The following is a 17579-nucleotide window of genomic DNA, read 5'->3' on the forward strand; positions in this document are numbered from 1 at the left end:
GTCACAGCCATGCCCACGGCCGTGCGCAGAGGCGTGAGAAGGGAGAGAAGATCGCTCCCCTGCCCACAGGCAGAGCCAGGAGAAAGGCTCAGGCCGTTCCCAGCGTGAGTAATGTCATGGCCATTCACATGGGGCTACAGTACGATAACCAGTGTTAGCAGATCTGACCTCCTCACGTTCTTCTAGCTCTCAACTCGGTTTTCAAAGCTACCACCTATATGAACTTCATGCTGCTGAAATCCACTTAGTGAACTTCCACACCTCAACACCGGGACCTTTCCTAACCACGGGCCAAAGCAGCGCAACCCTCCGCGGGACGAAGGACCTGCCTCCCTAAGGACGCGCTACTTGAGCATCCAACCTGCTCCACCGCACGTCGAGCTCGGGGCTGTACCTTCCTGCCACTGCCACCTCCCGCGGGCTCACCCAGACCCCCTACCCACTCTTCCCAGCTCTCAGCCTCCGCCGGCAGAGCCCCGTGGTCATTGGCCGACCCTCTGGGTCCGCCTCCGCGGTCGCGCAAGCGCTGCGCTCCTCCTCCTCCTCCTCCTCGCCGGGAGCGTTCAGCACCGCGAGCAGCGGACAGCGCCCCGCCGCCGCCGGCCATGGAGGCCGGGCCCGCCTCGCCCCGCCGGGAGCGGAGGCCGCCCAGGTAGGTGAGCGCCCGGAGGTGTCCGGTGGTGGGGGTGGCTGGGCGAGGCTCGGTTGGCACTGCCTCCCGGCCCCGTCGAGGGGTACGTGACTTTGGTCTTAAGGCCCTCGTTTTGGGGTTTAGGAGGTCGTTTCGGGCTCGTGCCCGCCCCTGTGCTGGAGTCGAACTTGGTCTCCCTGGGGTTTTCTTGTCGTGGAATCGATCGTAGAACAGCACGGGGTTGGAAGGGACCTCGAGGAGCGTGACTCTCCAACCCCTCCTGCCGCAGGCAGGGCCACCAACCTCCCCATTTAATACTAGAACAGGTTGCCCAGGGCTCCGTCCAATCTGGCCTTGAACGCCTCCAGGGACAGGGCATCCACTGCTTCTCTGTGCAGCCTGCGCCAGCACCTCGCCACTCTCATAGTACGGAACTTCCCCCTGACATCCAACCTAAATCTTCCCTCCCTCAACTTAAAACCATTTCCCTTCATCTTGCTGTGATCTACCCTTTCAAAGAGCCGGCTCCCCTCCTGTTTATAGGCTCCTTTAGGTACTGAAAGGCTGCAATGAGGTCACCTGCAGCTTTCTTTTCTTCAGGCTGAACAAGCCTAGCTCCCTTAGCCTGTCTTCCTAGCAGAGATGCTCCGGCCCTCTGATCATCTTTGTGGCCCTCCTTTGGACCCTCTCCCACAGCTCCCTGTCTTTCTTGTACTGGAGGCTCCAGACCCGGACACAGTACTCCAGATGGGGCATCACGAGAGCAGAGTAGAGAGAGATGGCCACCCTTCTTCTGCCCAAGATACCATTTGCTTTCTGAGCTGCAAGAGCACACTGCTGGCTCATGTTAAGTTTTTCATCCATCAGGACCCCCAGGTCCTTCTCTTATCGTGCAACAGTGTGAGCAACCCCACCTGCCGCAAGGGGCAAGCCGATGTTAGGGGTGCTCAGCATGTTTTAGATGGAGTCATCTTTTCACCAAACGTTGGACAAGAACTGGTTTCACTGCAAAGGTGTTTTTTCTTCTATAAAACCCTGCAGCCCTCTCCTTCTTCTCCCCTGTGCCGTATGCTCCCTTAACTGGTGCCTCAGACCAGGCTGGCAGCGGTCATCATTTCACTTTTCTAGAAATGCCAACTGGCCCGTGATCCTGGGCATAGGGCCACCTCCGAATTTTTGACCTCACTGCCATTTGTTAGACCGAAAGCAACAGATCTGTTGCCTTTCGGATTCTCCTGAGCAAAGAACATCCTGAGGTCAGCGACACATTCATTCCAAAAGCCCAAAGCTCTTCTGCCTGACGTGGGATCTTCACGCTAAGCCATCCCCACCTGCCAGGGGGAACCAGCAGGGCAGCCACATCTCCTTAGCTCTGCGGATCCTAACCTTGAATCTTGGGCTTTGGGTGGGGTCTGAGCCAGCAGTGAAGCCCCATTAGCTTTGCTTGCCTTTGTTTGTTGGAATAGATCCTTTAAAATGAATGTAGCAGCCTGTCAGAGTTTGGTTATGTATTTGAGTTATGCCATCTGAAGTGGGTGTTCTGAATTTATTTCGTGCTCTACGCTCCAAAACTTACATTCGTGGCTATAAAGAGCCATCAGATAGTTCTCTGACCCCAGAGCAAGCACACACATGAATGCTTCTTTACGCAAGGCTCTTCACTGTAGTCACAAAAGGGTTAGCTCTGTAGTACCTGTCCTCTGGCCAATGCTCAAGCTAATTTATCACTGATAAACAGCACCTTCTTTCCGACCTTCTTAAGGCCGGGATAGTAAGACATTGTTTTCTTCTCTTCAAAATAAGGGTGAGCAAACAGATTTGCGTCTGTGCGTTTTACACTGCCAACTGCATCCTTTCGGGAGCTGGAGACTGGGTGGGGAGGGCTGAGCCCTTTGTGTCTGCTTGTGTCCTATCACAAATGCCTGTACAGTGCTGTTAGCAGCCTGGGGTGAGGGTAAGGCTGTTCAGACAAGTCAATGGAAAGGAAAAACAAAACGAAACTTTTCTTGGCAGACGACGTGGGAAGCAGAGCTCTTCAGTCTCTTTAAATTTTCATGAAGATTTAACATACTCAGGAGTCTCATTAAATATAAAAAAAAGAAGATTGTAAGGCTTCTCAAGGATACACGCTACCTTGCTACTAGATTGAAAAAGCAAAACAGCTCCGCTGCTGTTTCGTGGGGATACGCTCAAGGAGAAAAGCTCTCTGTTTAAACTCTACTATAAAATCCCATTCTCCAAAAATCATTTACGACTCGCAGAGAAAAAGCCATCCATCTAAACAAAAGCTATGGAGAGCACATGGTTTTAACTCAGAAAGAACTTCTTTTCTTCATTTAGGAAAAGTCCTGCAGCTGATGTGCAGTTAAAACCTTGCTAGGGCAAGTAGAAAAGGGAAAGAGAATAAACCTAGCTGTTTTTTTGTGTGTGAATGAAATTTCACAGTGCTCAATGTCTAACTGAGCACGACTTTGCAGTGGTGTTATCTTCATTTTCCTGTGGGAAGAGGCTTCAGCCCTTTTGCTGGTTCCTGCACATCAGGTGGGCTGCCTCAGAAAAGCTCTGCTGCGCTTAGAGGGACTTGGGCAGGTTCATAAATTGGATTATTATCCTGTCTAGACATCTCAAGGGAAGAGATGGGGAAGCAGCATGACAAATGCAACTCATTCCTGTGGGTCACGGGAGCAGTTTGTTCCAGCCTGTCACCTGCTGTACACCTCTTCTTTCTTTTCTCTGCATCTCTTTGCTCGCATCCACTTGAGCTTGAAGAGGAAAAAGGAGGTTGGCAGGCTGCTTCTGTAGGTTTTCCTGTGGCTGTGAGACCATTTCAGCCCAATCCATCCCAGCGGTGTCAAACATCTGACACAGCCCTGAATAGGAGTGAACGTTCAAAAGATCTCCCTTCCCCTGGTGTTAGTCCAGCATAGCACCCTGCCTACCTCTTCTCCTCTCTGACAGTAAACAACAGGAACCCTGTTACAACCACTTTTCAAGCACAGCTTATGGTCCTAGAGGCCCAGAAAAGTCATAGTGGCATGCTGGTAGGCAGGGAAACAAGGACCAGCCTACATCTCTGGTGCAGATCTCAGCAGATCGAATGCAAAGCCCGCCAGCACCCTGGCTAATTGAGAGCATGGCAATTGAAGACACAAAACCTGCAGACCTGCCACCTGTAATTATCCAAAACTATCATTATTCCTGAGCTCCAGGTTTCCCTGGAGATTGTGGATAACCAAGGTCACGTTGTCACAGAGTTGGAGATGAGCATAAGGCAACTTGGATCTGGAGTGTGATTGACAGAACTGTAGTTGTTTAGCCTGAAAGGGAGATAACGAAGAGTCACGAGTGTGTGATTTAAATTAGCTCAAGTTATTTTAAAACATGAAGCCTCTGAGCAGCCAGGGGATGGAGCTGAGGCCACATGTGGGGCAAGAACAGAACATAACAGTATTTCACAGCAAAGGTGATAAACAAGGGGAGAGGGCTTGCCTGTTGGATATTAGCACTGAATATATTAACATATGGGCAGAAAACCTGGAAGCAGTCTGCAATAGCCAACGGTTTGCCACCAGGAGATTGTGCAGCTGAGGGTTTTTGGATGTGGAATTTTTCAGTGCACGTTGCTTGCATTTCCTCTTCATAGTATTGTGGGTTTTTTTTTCTGGTGAAAGCCTTTTCCTCCTGTCTGGTGCTACAGATGAGGCAGGCAGACGTGGCAGTGCCATCCTCGGTTATGAAATGCAGCTATGAGAAGCCACAAGCCTCCAGATAAAATTAACTTGCACTCCAACCGCTGGAAATCTGGGAGAACGGAGAGGAATTATATTTTTATCTCAAGAAAGGGAGTGTGATACTCTCACAAATAAACCTTGTCCCTGCTACTTATCGCAGACAGGGGAGATGTGGTGGTTACTACATCCCAGGCTGGCTGGTTCTGTGATTACTGCAAATGGGCAGTAATTAATTAAATGGGCCATTTTATTCATTGCCTGTCACTGACCACAAGCTTTCCTTTGTCTGCCTTTGTTGCACCTGTTCTATGCTGCAACCATACAGACAAATGAAAATCTTCCCCCAGTGCAGGTGAGTTTGATGAGGCTGCAGCAAGCCCCAGATCCCATCTCGTGAATGCACTGCTGACTTCAGATTTATTGTCTCGTGCAGCATTTTTGTGTATACACCAACAAATGTGTAGCCTTCTTTGCAAACTGCCTCATAGAGCTACAACCCAAATCACTCGCTTGAAAGTCTGGGTAATCCTGCCACTAATCTGCGACAGGACAGCAAGGACTTCATGTGACAGGGTTTTACATTATTCCTTTTGACAGACTCTGCGGGTGGATGGGATATCGTTGTCACAATCTGTCTGGGAGCTCGTGCTTTGCAAACAGCACTCCCTCTCACTACGCTGAGCTAGCTGAAGTCTTATTAGGCCTTTGTATTGCAGAGCAGAGGCAGCTGGGTGCTGGAACTGTTGGGAACAACCTGTCAAGTTTATCAGTGAGGTGTACGCACATCTGTCCGCAGGTTTTCTGGCACTCGCTTCAGTGCAAACTGTGACTTGTTGCCACCAATTTGTACATCTGCTGTCATAAGAAACATCAGCGGTCTCACAGATCCTGCCTGACTTTCCTCCCTTCGGATGTACTTCTTCTCCCAGGGATGCAGTGAAGCTCGCTTACACAGACAGTGGCATTTGCTAACTGTTTTGATATCATTTTGCCATTCATTCTCTCTATCCTGGGCCACTAGCAAAAGAAAATCAGCAATTTTGTGACCCAAAACCTGGACGTGAGCATCAGTTACTGCTTACGAAGTCAGTGATGTTGTGGTAAGCACCTTTGGCTATGTCATCCCTGGCCGTTACTACATAACTAAAAACTTAAATTAACATTAGATGGTGTATAGGAACTGCTGAATCACGGCCTGAACCACTGATGGATCACCTGAGGTGAGCAGAGTCAGCCACAGGAGCACAGGTGAAGGCAATGCCCCTGTGTGATGGGAAGGGGTGGAGCCTGGCTCCACCTCTCCCAGCCCCCATTTAAGGGCTGACCAGCACTGGGGAAGGATCTCTTTCTGGAGATTTCTCCTTTGGAGTTTCTTACCAGAAGCCTGGGACACAGGTGAGCATTTTTTTTTCCCTTTACTTCAATTGTCTCTTTTCCATCATAGCAATCTGTCTAATCATGCCATCTGTACTACATCTTGGCAATAACACCACTTGGTGTTATTCATTCTGTTAACATCACACCTTACAGGTGGCACCTAACCAAGCAAGATATCTTTCTGTGCAAGTAGCAGAGAGTGGGACACTTGTGCCGTGAGTCTCCACATCAGCATTGCTGTAACTGTTACTGCAGTCGTATTACTCTGCTGTAATGGTTTTAGTGAAATGAGTCCATTCTGTATAATCATGAAATATAGTTTCCCAGTGCTGATAAGCTCAATTGATGTTGGTAAGTACACAGCGTGAGCCGCCAAGGCCAATCTGTTCTTGAAAATTATTATTTTTTTCCAGAAAGGAGAAGTACTGAGCTAATAGAAATCTCCAGGTCTTTTTTGCCTTTGCCATTACCATGCTATTTAACTTCGGGTGCAATTTCAGAGATTTGTAATTGCTAAAATTCTGTCTTTTTCCATGGCTGTCTGAAAGAGAAATGAGACGAGCTCTGCAAAGTTTTGAAAATATTCCCCTATCAGTCATATTTTGTCTTCAGTTTTTCTCCACATCTCATCAGGTGCCTCAGGCTAAAGTTCATCTCATTCTTGTCTCTTTGCAGTACTCATAATTCTCTGACAACTCGAGACATTTTGTGATTCTAGCTGGCCCAAATCATCCATCATACCTAATGCTCAATGCCAGACACTAGAGCAGGCATATAACTCAGCTGTAGAGCCCGTGGCGTGTTCCCTGATCGACCACCAGAGACTGTAGGTGTTTCTGTACTGTTCTTGCTTTCTCACTCCAAATTGCACAGTGCTGCTGAAGCTCCCTGACACTGAAATGGTAATTTCAGAGGCATTTTCAGGTCAGTGTGACCTCATCGTATGGTGTGTGAAGGGTTTTCTTGCTGTCACAAAGACTGACTGCTCCCTCGGATCTCTGTAATTACTCTGTGCTTCCGCGTTAGGGCCTTGCTTTTATCACCAGGCCCTTTTGCACTGAAATACCTTGGGAGCAATAAGAAGGAGCAAGGAGACCTGTTTAATTAAATACCATAAGCATTTAATTAACTTACCTCTGTCTATGAGTTGCAGCCATGCCTGGTTTCTAAAACCACAGCCTTTACAGGAGCTGAAAACTGTTCAAGGGCGTGTTATACTATTTTGGAACAACATGCACAAAGATGTGAGGAATTCACCATCAGCTGCACTCCAGAAACATCCATGCCTCACTCATGTACAAAGCGTAGTTCAGCTCAGCCCTGGCTCTCGATACAGCAAACGGAGGGTGAGGTTTTATGTCTTGCATTGAGTGGGAGACAAGATGCAATTCCCCCACGTAGCCTTTCTGGTGTCGTAACAGAGAAAGGTTTTACCATGTCTTTATTTCCTCTCGCAGAGAAAAACGAAATGCAGGACCTTGCCAGACGTGTCTCGCCATGCCAGAGATCGCCAACACCGAGCCCAGCTACAGTGGCACTTCTTGGGAAAGAATCTGCCCAGTCCATCACTGCCCTATTCCTGCATCACCCAGACTGGGGGGAGACCAGCTGCCCTCCTCCAGCCACACACTGGGGCCGATCTCCACCCAGTCCAACGGTCAGGTACCATCGAGCTCCCAGGACTCACAACAGCATCACTTGTGTTACTCCTGCAACCAACAGGAGCCTCGAGGCGGCTACGGCCTGCCCCTGCTCCCCGGGCACGGTGAGAGGTCCGTGTTGTGCTCCCACCTTTCCAGTGGTGATCCCGTGCCAGCTTCCCATCACGAGGCTCTGGAAACCCCCTGGAAACAGTGGTCCCCTGGGCAGCGACTCTCTCGGCCGGTGCAGCACCATGTTGTAACAGTCAGGTGAGAGGCACGCGGAGGGGCGGCTCGGTGGCTTTTGGGAGGCAGCTCCTGAACTCTGGGGCGGGAACAGAAGGCTCTGAGTGACTTTGTTCACCAGTTTGAAGCAGTAGATGTCCCCCAAAGCGTGAAGGATAGAATTTTCTCTCTCCACCCACTAGAAACACACAGAGCTGCACCTGTGAGAGTCAGGATTTCCTTCTCAGGGTGACCTGTTGAATAGAGCCGAGGTCATTCTGTTACTCCTGCATCACCCAGCTGTGATCGTGCCCCTCTTCGGTGGTCCCCCTCTTTTTCTCTGTTTGCACTGCGAGATAGCCAGCTGGCTAATCCTTTATCTCGGCAGAGTTTCTGAGTGATAAGAGCACAGTTAATTTCTTTTTTCTACTCCCAGTGAAGCTGCTGCCTGTGATGGAGGAGAAGGAAATACCGTGAGAAATGCAAAGTCGGGGAATGCGACCTGGTCTTCCAGGCTGGTTGGCAGCAAGCAAAGTCCAGCAGTGTAGGATTCCTTGCTTTTGTACAACAGTGCAGAGCTAGGCACAGAAGACCTTTCTGGTCTCATTTTCTAACCATTAACAGAGGATTTAATTAGTTGGTATTTGCATTTTCATCAGCACTGCATCAACAAAATTGTCAGCTGCTTTCTCCATAACGGGTTATTGTGCTGGACTGCAAATCACTGGCAGAATATGAAGCACTGGCAGACAGAGAACTGATGTTATAATAATGATAGAACAAGGTTTTTAGTCTGAGCAATTCTGCCTGAGAAGCCATAGTGGGAGAATTAACACAGGACAGGCAGCGTGCAGCTGAGAAGAGGCTTCTCTTTAACAGTCTATGAGGATTTCTTGCTGCTCCCCTCTCTCTCAAACCTGTGGAGCATTAGAGTGATGAGGAGACCGTGCATTTCAGAGAGAGGTTTCAGGTGGAAATGGGGAGCAGAAGGAAAGGCCCTTCAGATATGGTGAGTGCTCAAGTACAGCTTTTCTGTGAAGGGTCGCTTCTTTCTTTTATCCCTCAGAGCTCTAGTAAGAATGACAAGAGCTGCTCTGCGATGGAAACACCAGAAGAAACATCCTGAGCAGCTCCACTGGCCTCATTTCCCTTTAGATGGGACAAATGTCATCTTTGAAAGGGCTTGGGAAGCAAATGAGATCGACCTTTCTGGAAAATCCTTGCTGAGTTGAATAGGAGATGAAAACTATAGGCATTGTTAGCCTCGATCATTAAAATTTCATAGTTATGCTGTTGCCAAGAAGTAATTTAAAAATTTGGCAGGAAAGCTCTTGAAACAGATTTCCATGGATAAATGTTAGTGTGATTCATGTGGGATTATGTATGTCCTTCTATTGTTTTTTTTTTTCTGGAGGGACAACACAGAGGAGTTACTAAGAGTTTTCCCTTCAGGTTTGATTAAAATGGCAGTGAGAGAGGGAAAGACCATGTTATTCGTTAGACAAATCCATGCAGTGCCAAACCAGCTCCCACAGCAACGGCTCAGCTTCTGAAGGGGTTAACTTGCTCATTAGCCACCCGGGATGGTGCTTAGCAGGAAAATAATCCACGTTCATCTTTTTCTTTCCTTTTTTTCCTGTCTGCAGACATGACAAAGCTTTCAGGATGCCCAAAAGGTATGCTTAATATCAAATCCTTGCTGTCCTTCTGCCCCATTATCGTCGCTCCCTTACTCTGCTGTTAGGAAACGCAGAGCGTCGATGCTGGTGACCTCCCCAGCAGCACCAGTTTCAGAGGCACTCAGCACTCCCTGCTCTGTGCTTCCAATCTGCCTGGAAAAATCTCTATTTGCTTGTGAGATCAATTTAACCTGCACTAATGAATAGCAACGCTGCCTTGATAGCCGTTCTCAGAGCAGGTGCCTGGCTGTAGTCCATACGACAGCTTTATATATATTTATAGTTACACTGATTGGATTAATCCAGCATGGCCCACCAGATGGGGAATCAGAAGGGCATCAGGAGCAACAACGGTAGGGTCCTGCATTTTCTCACAAGCTGTAGTGGAAGAGATCTTTGCTGCAAGACTACGTGTAATCAAGGATTCATGATGGTAGAAAACTCTCGTTTAGGGCAAGAAAACAGGCAACAGAAAATCCTTCCTCCCAGAGAACGTGGAGGTTTGCGTTTGGGTGCACAGTGCTGGTGTGAAATGTAACACCGCCATCATCAGATGTTGCAGTTAATTCTGGTTTTTGTTGGGTTTTTTTGGTAACTGGGCACAGAATTACCCACAGGGGCCTCCAGAAATGATGTAATTTAACACGTAAAGGGCAGAAAATCTGCAGGCCAAATTGCAAGAGAGCTACTGGCTTAGACTGTGCAATGGGGGGGGGGGGGAAGGCAAGTGAGAGAGAAGCTGCTTCTAAATGCAGCCTTTTAAGTTGAATATTTAAAGCTTCCTTTTACCTTAGGATGGAAGGGTCTGGGTTTTATTATTTCTGATTGGAAAAGCAGGAAAATGTAGAGAGACAGAATGTGATTACTCGAGCTAATTCGAGTTGCCTTCAGACATCTGGTTGGAGGTATGATGCATCCATTAACAGCTGTACTAGAGCCTCTATGCTTTCTGATAAACAAATGCTCAAACTGAAGACCCCGACTCTTTTACGTCCCCTTACTAACACTGTGTTGGTTCAACAGCAGAAGGGCTCTAACAGCTGTGTTTTTTCTGCTCCTGTTGATTCCAGTTACTCTCAAGTGATCGCGGAGTGGCCCATAGCTGTCCTGGTGCTGTGCTCGGTGACGGCTGTGGTTTGCACTTTAGCTGGCCTGCTTGTGGGAAACTTGCCCGATTTTTCAGAGCCTCTGATGGTAAGTCCTTACAGGGAATATGTCAGTGTGAACAGAAGGAAAATCCACAGGCCAACCGGTAATGTGTTCTTTCTGCTGTACGAAACGAGCTTATGCTTCCTTCCTTATCTGCAGATAGAGGCAGCAAGGCAGGACAGGAGGACACTAAAGCCACTAGAAATAAATGGTAGTGTTTATCAGTGATCAGCTCTCTTTTCCCCTCTCATGTTCACAGTGTGCAACCAAAGCAGGATTCCTTCTGGACGGACATAATGTTTCAGAGTAATGCACAGTTACTTGCTGTCTCTTTGATGCCACGCTCAAGAAAACAAATAGTGACATCGCCCATCAGTGAAAGGCTTTCATTCCTTGCTATTTCGCTGTCGCACTGCTTAATAGCTCTCACTGGTGAAGCAATTCTGTTAGTGCTCAGTGTTAAGCCCCCCTCTCGAGGCCCAGCATGCTGCTCTGGTAGTATGTCCTCATCAGCTTCTAAATGCTCCAGCTCTCTCCTGAGGACCATTTCTTCCAGCCCACAGAGATGCATCTCCAGATCTCTCCTTAGAGAGAGTGCATCTCTCAGGACTGGGGCACAGCAATCTTTGGCTTGCGCTTGGCAACTGCAGAAAGCCTGAGCTCCACTCTTGAGCTGGGTTAAGGAGCATAGCCTGTGCCAGCAGCAGCCACTGGCCCATGTCTGCAATGCTGAGGACTCACACTATAGTCACCCCTGCCCAAAAGGAAAGGAGAAATAGAAATTTTTTCCTGTCATCTCTTGGATGCGCTGTTTCCAGGGAAAAATCGATGCTTGGAGAGATACAAGATGCAGTAATCCTCTCATACAGTCTCATCTAGTTGCTGCGTCTAGAAGAATCGTTAAGGGATGCTAAGCTAAAATGCAAGCTAATGACAAAACCCTTTTGCTTGGCTGCAGGGTTTTGAGCCACGAGATACAGACATTGGCAGAAAGCTCGTTGTGTGGAGGAACGTAGAGAGCCATACAGGCTACAAGAAGACCTTCTCCCTTTCTCCATATGCTGAGAAGAAAAGGTATTAGAATTTGGTGTGGGGGCTGTGAGGAAAATGTTTGGTTTTGAAGTTTCCAATTCAAGTTAGTGTTTCAAGGTACCTATGTGAATTTTAACGTATGCCCTTTGCTCAAAAGCAACCGAGCACTGGAGGGTTTAAAGTCTTGTTCCTTGCAATGGGCTTGGGCTGCCCACTCTGGAAATGAGGAATTGGGCTCTAAACTCTCCATATGTTTACTTCACTGTTTACCAGAGACTCGCTCATTGCTGGCTGATCTCTCTACTTACACAAACTGTATCATCTCTTGCTAGCTACGATGACATTGGCATCAGCAGAGGACAAAAGGCTGTTCAGAGAGGACAAGAAGCGAGGACTCGGAGAATGGTGGAGCAAATCTATGGAGTTGATGGCTTCTTTTGTGGTCCCCCGGGTGAGTGGAGTCTTGCTGGAGTAGTATGCATTATGCACCCAGAATTCAACAGTGCACAGAACTGTCCAAGTGCTTTAGGACACCGGGAAACTCTCCAGGGGCACTCTGAGAAAGCAGTGTGTGCAATACCACTCCACAAAATCCTTCTGGATAGCAGTCTTTCGGCCCTTCGTAAGCAGCTGCTTAGAAAATCCTCATTCTGAAATTCTGGTGGAGAGCTGATTCTCTGTTTTGCTATATTTCTTTTTTACTTTTTAGGAATATACCTTAAAAACACAAGTAAAAGGACAAATATTTTCACCATTTGCCTGTATCAAAGGTGAATACCGTGGGAAAAATGCATACTGCAAACTCTGTTTCCTTCCCCTCCCCTTCCTTCTTTTCTTCTTGAAATACATACGTTAGTGAAAAATGGGAAGGAAAAAAGCACCACCACCACTCCAAGTCACCCCAAATTTGTTAATAAACAGAAGAAAGAGGAACGGCATGCAGGTATTCTGCCCCCAACTCCACTTCTGAAATCAAGCACCGAACCCTCAGGTCTCTGGGAGTTTTTTGGCTGAACTTCAGCTCCTTGCTCTCGCAGAGGGGTGCAGAAGCAGATGGCAGCACTCCCTGAAAGCACGCTGACAGCATCGGGAGCGTGTTTTGAAAATGCTCCATCCCTGCTCTGCTGCTGCTGACAGCCGGGCGAGGAGCAGAGGTCAGATCACACGTGGGGATGCTACCACTCACTGCAAGCTGTTTCATGACCTCGTTCCCTTCAGGGAGTCCTCCATGGTGGTCTTAGAGACAGCAAGATTTATTTTCTTTTAATGCCCAGAGCATATATTCCAACCAGCTTGGTTACCTCATCTAATACTTTTTTTTTTCCCCCTTCTGTTCTTTTTAATTTTCTTTTTCTTTCAGAGAAGGGCTATTCCCAGCTGGTGTTCATGTCCACAACTGCTGGGAGCTTATGGAACTTGCAAGCTATTCAATCCATGTGTCAAATCGAACAAGACAAGGTTAGTAATGTCACGATGGACACGTATGCATGTTGTTTCTCTTCTGACTATCATCTTGAATATCTAGCTGAAAGGAAGGCAGACAGAAACAGAGCAGGTTTCAGCCTAGAGATCTCCAGTGCATTTTACCTACCTAGCAACATAATGATTTCACCTATCCCTGAAGTCCAGCTGCCATTAAACAAGAATACACAGATACTCAGCAAAAACCTTGTTCAGAAGCTGAAGACGTCCATCAGAAGGGACTGAGAATATCGAGTGGCAGAACCTAATTACCAAAATGGAGCTGTCGTCCTGGAGACTGCCACAGCCAGCTTTTTTTTTTAAGTGAACTGTTTAATAGGATTAGTTGTGTTTGCCATAGGATCTTGAGCAACTCTAAGTGATAAGACTCCCAGGAAACCTCCCCTGCAAGTCTGACATCCTGCTGGCAGGAGGCTCTGTGTTCACACTACACCATGCCAGACGCACGTCCACGAGAGCTGTAGCAAAACTAGGTTTAAAACCATCCCACAGCACGCGGAGAGCACAGGCTCCCAGTCCCATCCACATCACTGCACATTGCATGCTCAGCAGTGCTAGTCATGCTGTCAGCCACACCTGAACTGCCGTGGTGTGCCTGCAGTGGCTGCCAGCACAGTAATGGCTGCAACGGAGAAACACACAGAGCAAGAAGTCCCAAGGTATAACAAATAAGACAACAAGACTGTGTGCCCTGGGGGAGTGCACATCATCTCCTTGGCTGCCAGTGATTTTACTGGCAAATCTACCAATAATGTAAGGAGTAAAATAAAAGTAAATATAAAATAAAATCAGTAAAAATCATCTCTCCTTTCTGTTCCAGCCTTGAGAACACCTGTGAAATGAAGGGCACTGCTGCCACTAGGATAGTGGAGATGGATCCTAAATTTCAAATCAGATGTTATAACCTAGAAATGACAGACAGGGTTTCAGTTTTTGGCAGAAGGCTAGTGTGCTTCAATTGCTTTAGTGTGTGTACTTTGTCGCTGAGAGCCGTGGCTTGTGCTCCTGGAGGGGGGGATTACTTGAAGGAGCAAGATGAAGCGTGCAAAGCGGAGCTCGCATGTTGTTCCCTTGGCTGTTTTTCAGATACGCTCGCACGTTCACTTTAGAGACCTCTGCCAACGTACTGAAGCCAATGAATGCTGCCCGAGCTGGTCTCTGGGGAACTACATTGCTGTCCTATACAACAGGTCTTCTTGTTTGGAGATAACTCAAGGAGACATTTCCCACACCCTGGCCCTCCTTCGTGCCTGCGCTCCTGACTACCACAAAGGTATCCTCACTCCATCTTGCATAGGTCCGGAGACCATGAGACAGAAGCACTCTCAGTGCGCCAAAGTCCCAGAGAAGTGTACCCGCTTCAATGCTATTTACCAACTTCTTCACTTCTTGGTCGACAGAGACTTTCTTAGTCCGCAGACGATTGAGTACCAAGTGCCATCCCTCAAGTACAGCCTGCTCTTTTTGCCTACGAGGAAAGGTGCATCTATGATGGGGATCTACTTAGACAATCTTGAATCCTGGGATCTATTTGATAACTATACATCTATCACTGGAATGGACTTGGGCCTTAAACAGAAACTATTCCAGCACTATCTTTTACTGGATACTAAGTACCCAGTTCTGGCAATATTAGCTATTTTTCTAAGCATTTCTTTTTATTTACGCTCGGTCTTTATTACGTTGATGGTCCTGCTCACTGTCATCAGCTCTTTGATGATCTCCTACTTCTTGTACAAAGTGGCCTTCAGATTCACCTACTTCCCTTTTGTAAACCTGACGGCCATTATCATTCTGAGCAGCATTTGTGCCAACCACACCTTCATCTTCTTTGACCTCTGGAACCTGAGCAAGAGCCAGAACCCTTCTGTGGGGCTTTCACAGCGGGTGAGTCAAACCATGCATCATTTTGCGTATCTCATGCTGGCATCCTGCTTCACGACGGGTGCTGCCTTCTATGCCAGCTACATTAGCAATATCATAGCCATCCGCTGCTTTGCCGTTTACATGGGCACCTCGGTCCTGGTGAACCTCGTGTTCATGATGACTTGGCTTCCTTCATCGGCCGTGCTGTACGAGCGCTACGTCGCAACAACCTGTGTTTACAAGCCAGAAGACTACTGGAAAAACACCGGCCAAAAGAGAGTCGCTCTCTCCTTCCATTACGTCCTCAGGGGTCTCCAGAAGACGTTGAGCGAAACCTCCAAGTTGTTATTTGAAAAGCTTTTGCCTTGTGGAGTCATCAAGTTTCGGTACATCTGGATCTGCTGGTTTGCCGCCTTAGCAATCGGAGGTGCCTACATTTCCTGTTCCAACCCAAAACTCAGACTCCCAACTCTCGAGTCATCGTCTGTTCAGGTGTTCAGACTGAGCCACCCCTTTGAGAGGTACGACTCCGAGTACTGCCACCAGTTCATGTTTGAGAGGCTAGAGCACGGCGAAGGGCAGCGTATGCCTGTCACTATCATCTGGGGTATCCTGCCTGTGGATAACGGGGACCATTTCAACCCAAAAAGCAACGGCACCCTCGTGGTAGATGCCACCTTCACAATCCAAAGTCCCGATGCCCAAAAGTGGCTCTTTGAATTCTGTCAAAAGGTGAAGAACCAAACTTTCTATTACCTTGATACGGAGCACAAATCTACTGTGTGTTTCATGGAGGAGTTTGTCAGGTGGATGGATAGTCGCCAGTGCTCCCAGAGAGACAACAGCTTCAACCTGTGCTGTAACCAGTTCTCCTTCCCTTATGGAAGCGAAGTCTTCCTACACTGCATCAAAATGATGCTCCTAGAACAAGGCAGGGAAGGAGCAGATATGTATGATCTGGGCCTCAGATTTGATGGAGAGGGAAATCTTGCTGCCTTAGTACTGCAGTTTCAAACTGTTTACCACTATAGCTTCAACTACAGCAAAGCCAAACACTTCTACGAAGAAATCGACCTCTGGTTAACAGAAGAAATAAAAACCGCCCCTGTGGGACTTCAGAATGGGTGGTTTACCAGTAAACTAGAGCTGTACAACCTCCAGCACAGTCTCAGCACAGAAACAATGGTGGTCATGGGGCTCTCTATTGCCATTTCTTTTGTGGTGCTGCTGCTCACTACCTGGAACGTTCTCCTGAGCATTTTCTCCGTGACTGCCATTGCAGGCACTGTCCTGGTAACTGTTGGCCTTTTGGTCCTCTTGGAGTGGCAGCTCAACGCAGTGGAGTCTCTCTTCATTTCAGCTGCAGTAGGTCTCTCTGTTGACTTCACCGTCAACTACTGCATCTCCTACCACCTGTGCCCCCATTCAGACCGCCTGAGCCGAGTGGCCTTTTCCCTGAAGCAGATGAGCTGTGCCACCGCGATGGCAGCGTCTGCCTTGTTCTCTGCAGGGGTCATTATGTTGCCTGCTACAGTCCTGGCCTATAGAAAGTTGGGGATATTTCTAATGATGATCAAGTGTATCAGCTGCGGGTTTGCCAGCTTCTTTTTCCAGTCGCTGTGCTGCTTCTTTGGCCCGGAGAAGAACTGCGGGCAGATCCTTTGGCCTTGTGCCCACACCATGCAAGATTATTCTGATGACTCTGAACCAAACGGAAGCTATGCCTGCGGGGGAAACGAGAAGCAAAACCGTCTGCGGAAGGTCCAGGAGTCCAACACCGCAAACGAGCAATATGAGCTCCAGCCTTTGTCCAGAAAACTCAGCGACAGTTTCGACAACAGCACATCCACGAGCAAGCTGTCCAACAGGCCATCGGTGCTCTCTGAAGACACGCAAGCTGAAGATAACAGGTGCCCGAGAACAGCAACACACCCTCCCCTTGAAAGAGAGAGACAGAATCTGCACGAAAGCCGTGGAGATGACCAGGCTGTCCTGTGCCAATGTCCTGCCTTGCAAACTTCCTCTCCTTACAAGCACAGCAGCTCGGGAGCAGAAATTCACAGGGAGAGATTATGCAGAGATTGTCAGTGTCAAAAATACAGCCCAAAAGCTTGGGATGGTTCTGGGCTGGACTATATCCAGCCAGCTGGTGTGAATGAAGAAGGGCAGCTCGATAAATCACAGTGCTCTACTGACACTGCCCAGCAGCAGTCGGATTATACCTCAGACAACAGCCATCCTCCTGCTGCTGACATCTACAAAATTCACAGATGCCTTTGTTCTCTTGGCAGCTCTTTCGACATGCTCAACATCTCCAGTGAGACATCGATCAGCGATTTTGAGCAAGGCCTAAAGCTTGCTGAGTCAGCCAGCTCTTGTCCCGATGTCTTAGAGCTCTCTGATTCCTACAGTCAAACAGAGAGAGGTTACTTGAACGGGAAGAGAGATACACTGCGCCTGGACCTGAGGGAGACCGTCTTTGATATCTCTCCAGCAGCATCGCAGCAGAACAGCTCTTCGTGGAAGAATCGATTTGGATTAGGGAGCGAAGGGCCCGTTGTGTTACCGAACAGCCAACCAGACATGCCCGATGTTTGGATCAAGCGATCTAGCGCACAGAGTTCTGGTTACAACAGTTGAAACCTTGCAGAAAACGAAACTGTACTGCTAGGGAAAGGGGAAGGTGAAACCTCCTCTGAACTGTAAATATCAATTTTTTCCTCCCGCCTCTCCTTGGGCTGAATTTAGTATTTCAGCTGTGCAAACA

General features: G+C 48.2%; 2 protein-coding genes across 2 annotated transcripts in view; both read left to right on the plus strand.

Moving 5' to 3' along the window:
- The window catches only part of INAFM2 (InaF motif containing 2), a 110374-nt gene that overhangs the window by 51812 nt on the left and 40983 nt on the right, over positions 1-17579 (plus strand). The window lies entirely within an intron of this gene.
- DISP2 (dispatched RND transporter family member 2) lies at positions 10-17455 on the plus strand. Its single transcript, XM_065755636.1, has 10 exons — positions 10-33; positions 453-652; positions 6458-6565; positions 7197-7649; positions 9251-9280; positions 10354-10477; positions 11391-11506; positions 11797-11915; positions 12825-12922; positions 14033-17455. The coding sequence occupies exons 1-10, from the start codon at positions 10-12 to the stop codon at positions 17450-17452; spliced, it is 4692 nt and encodes a 1563-aa protein (XP_065611708.1). The 3' UTR covers positions 17453-17455.

This window comes from Cyrtonyx montezumae, unplaced genomic scaffold (genome assembly GCF_038088225.1).
Source record: "Cyrtonyx montezumae isolate F1298 unplaced genomic scaffold, pur_monq_1.0 scaffold_10, whole genome shotgun sequence".
Taxonomy (NCBI): Eukaryota; Metazoa; Chordata; class Aves; order Galliformes; family Odontophoridae; genus Cyrtonyx; species Cyrtonyx montezumae.

Coding starts and splice junctions, on each gene's coding strand:
- DISP2 (XM_065755636.1), top strand. CDS start 10: ATGCCCACGGCCGTGCGCAGAGGC. Junction 34..452: donor CCACGGCCGTGCGCAGAGGC/GTGAGAAGGGAG, acceptor CACTCTTCCCAG/CTCTCAGCCTCCGCCGGCAG. Junction 10,478..11,390: donor ATTTTTCAGAGCCTCTGATG/GTAAGTCCTTAC, acceptor GCTTGGCTGCAG/GGTTTTGAGCCACGAGATAC.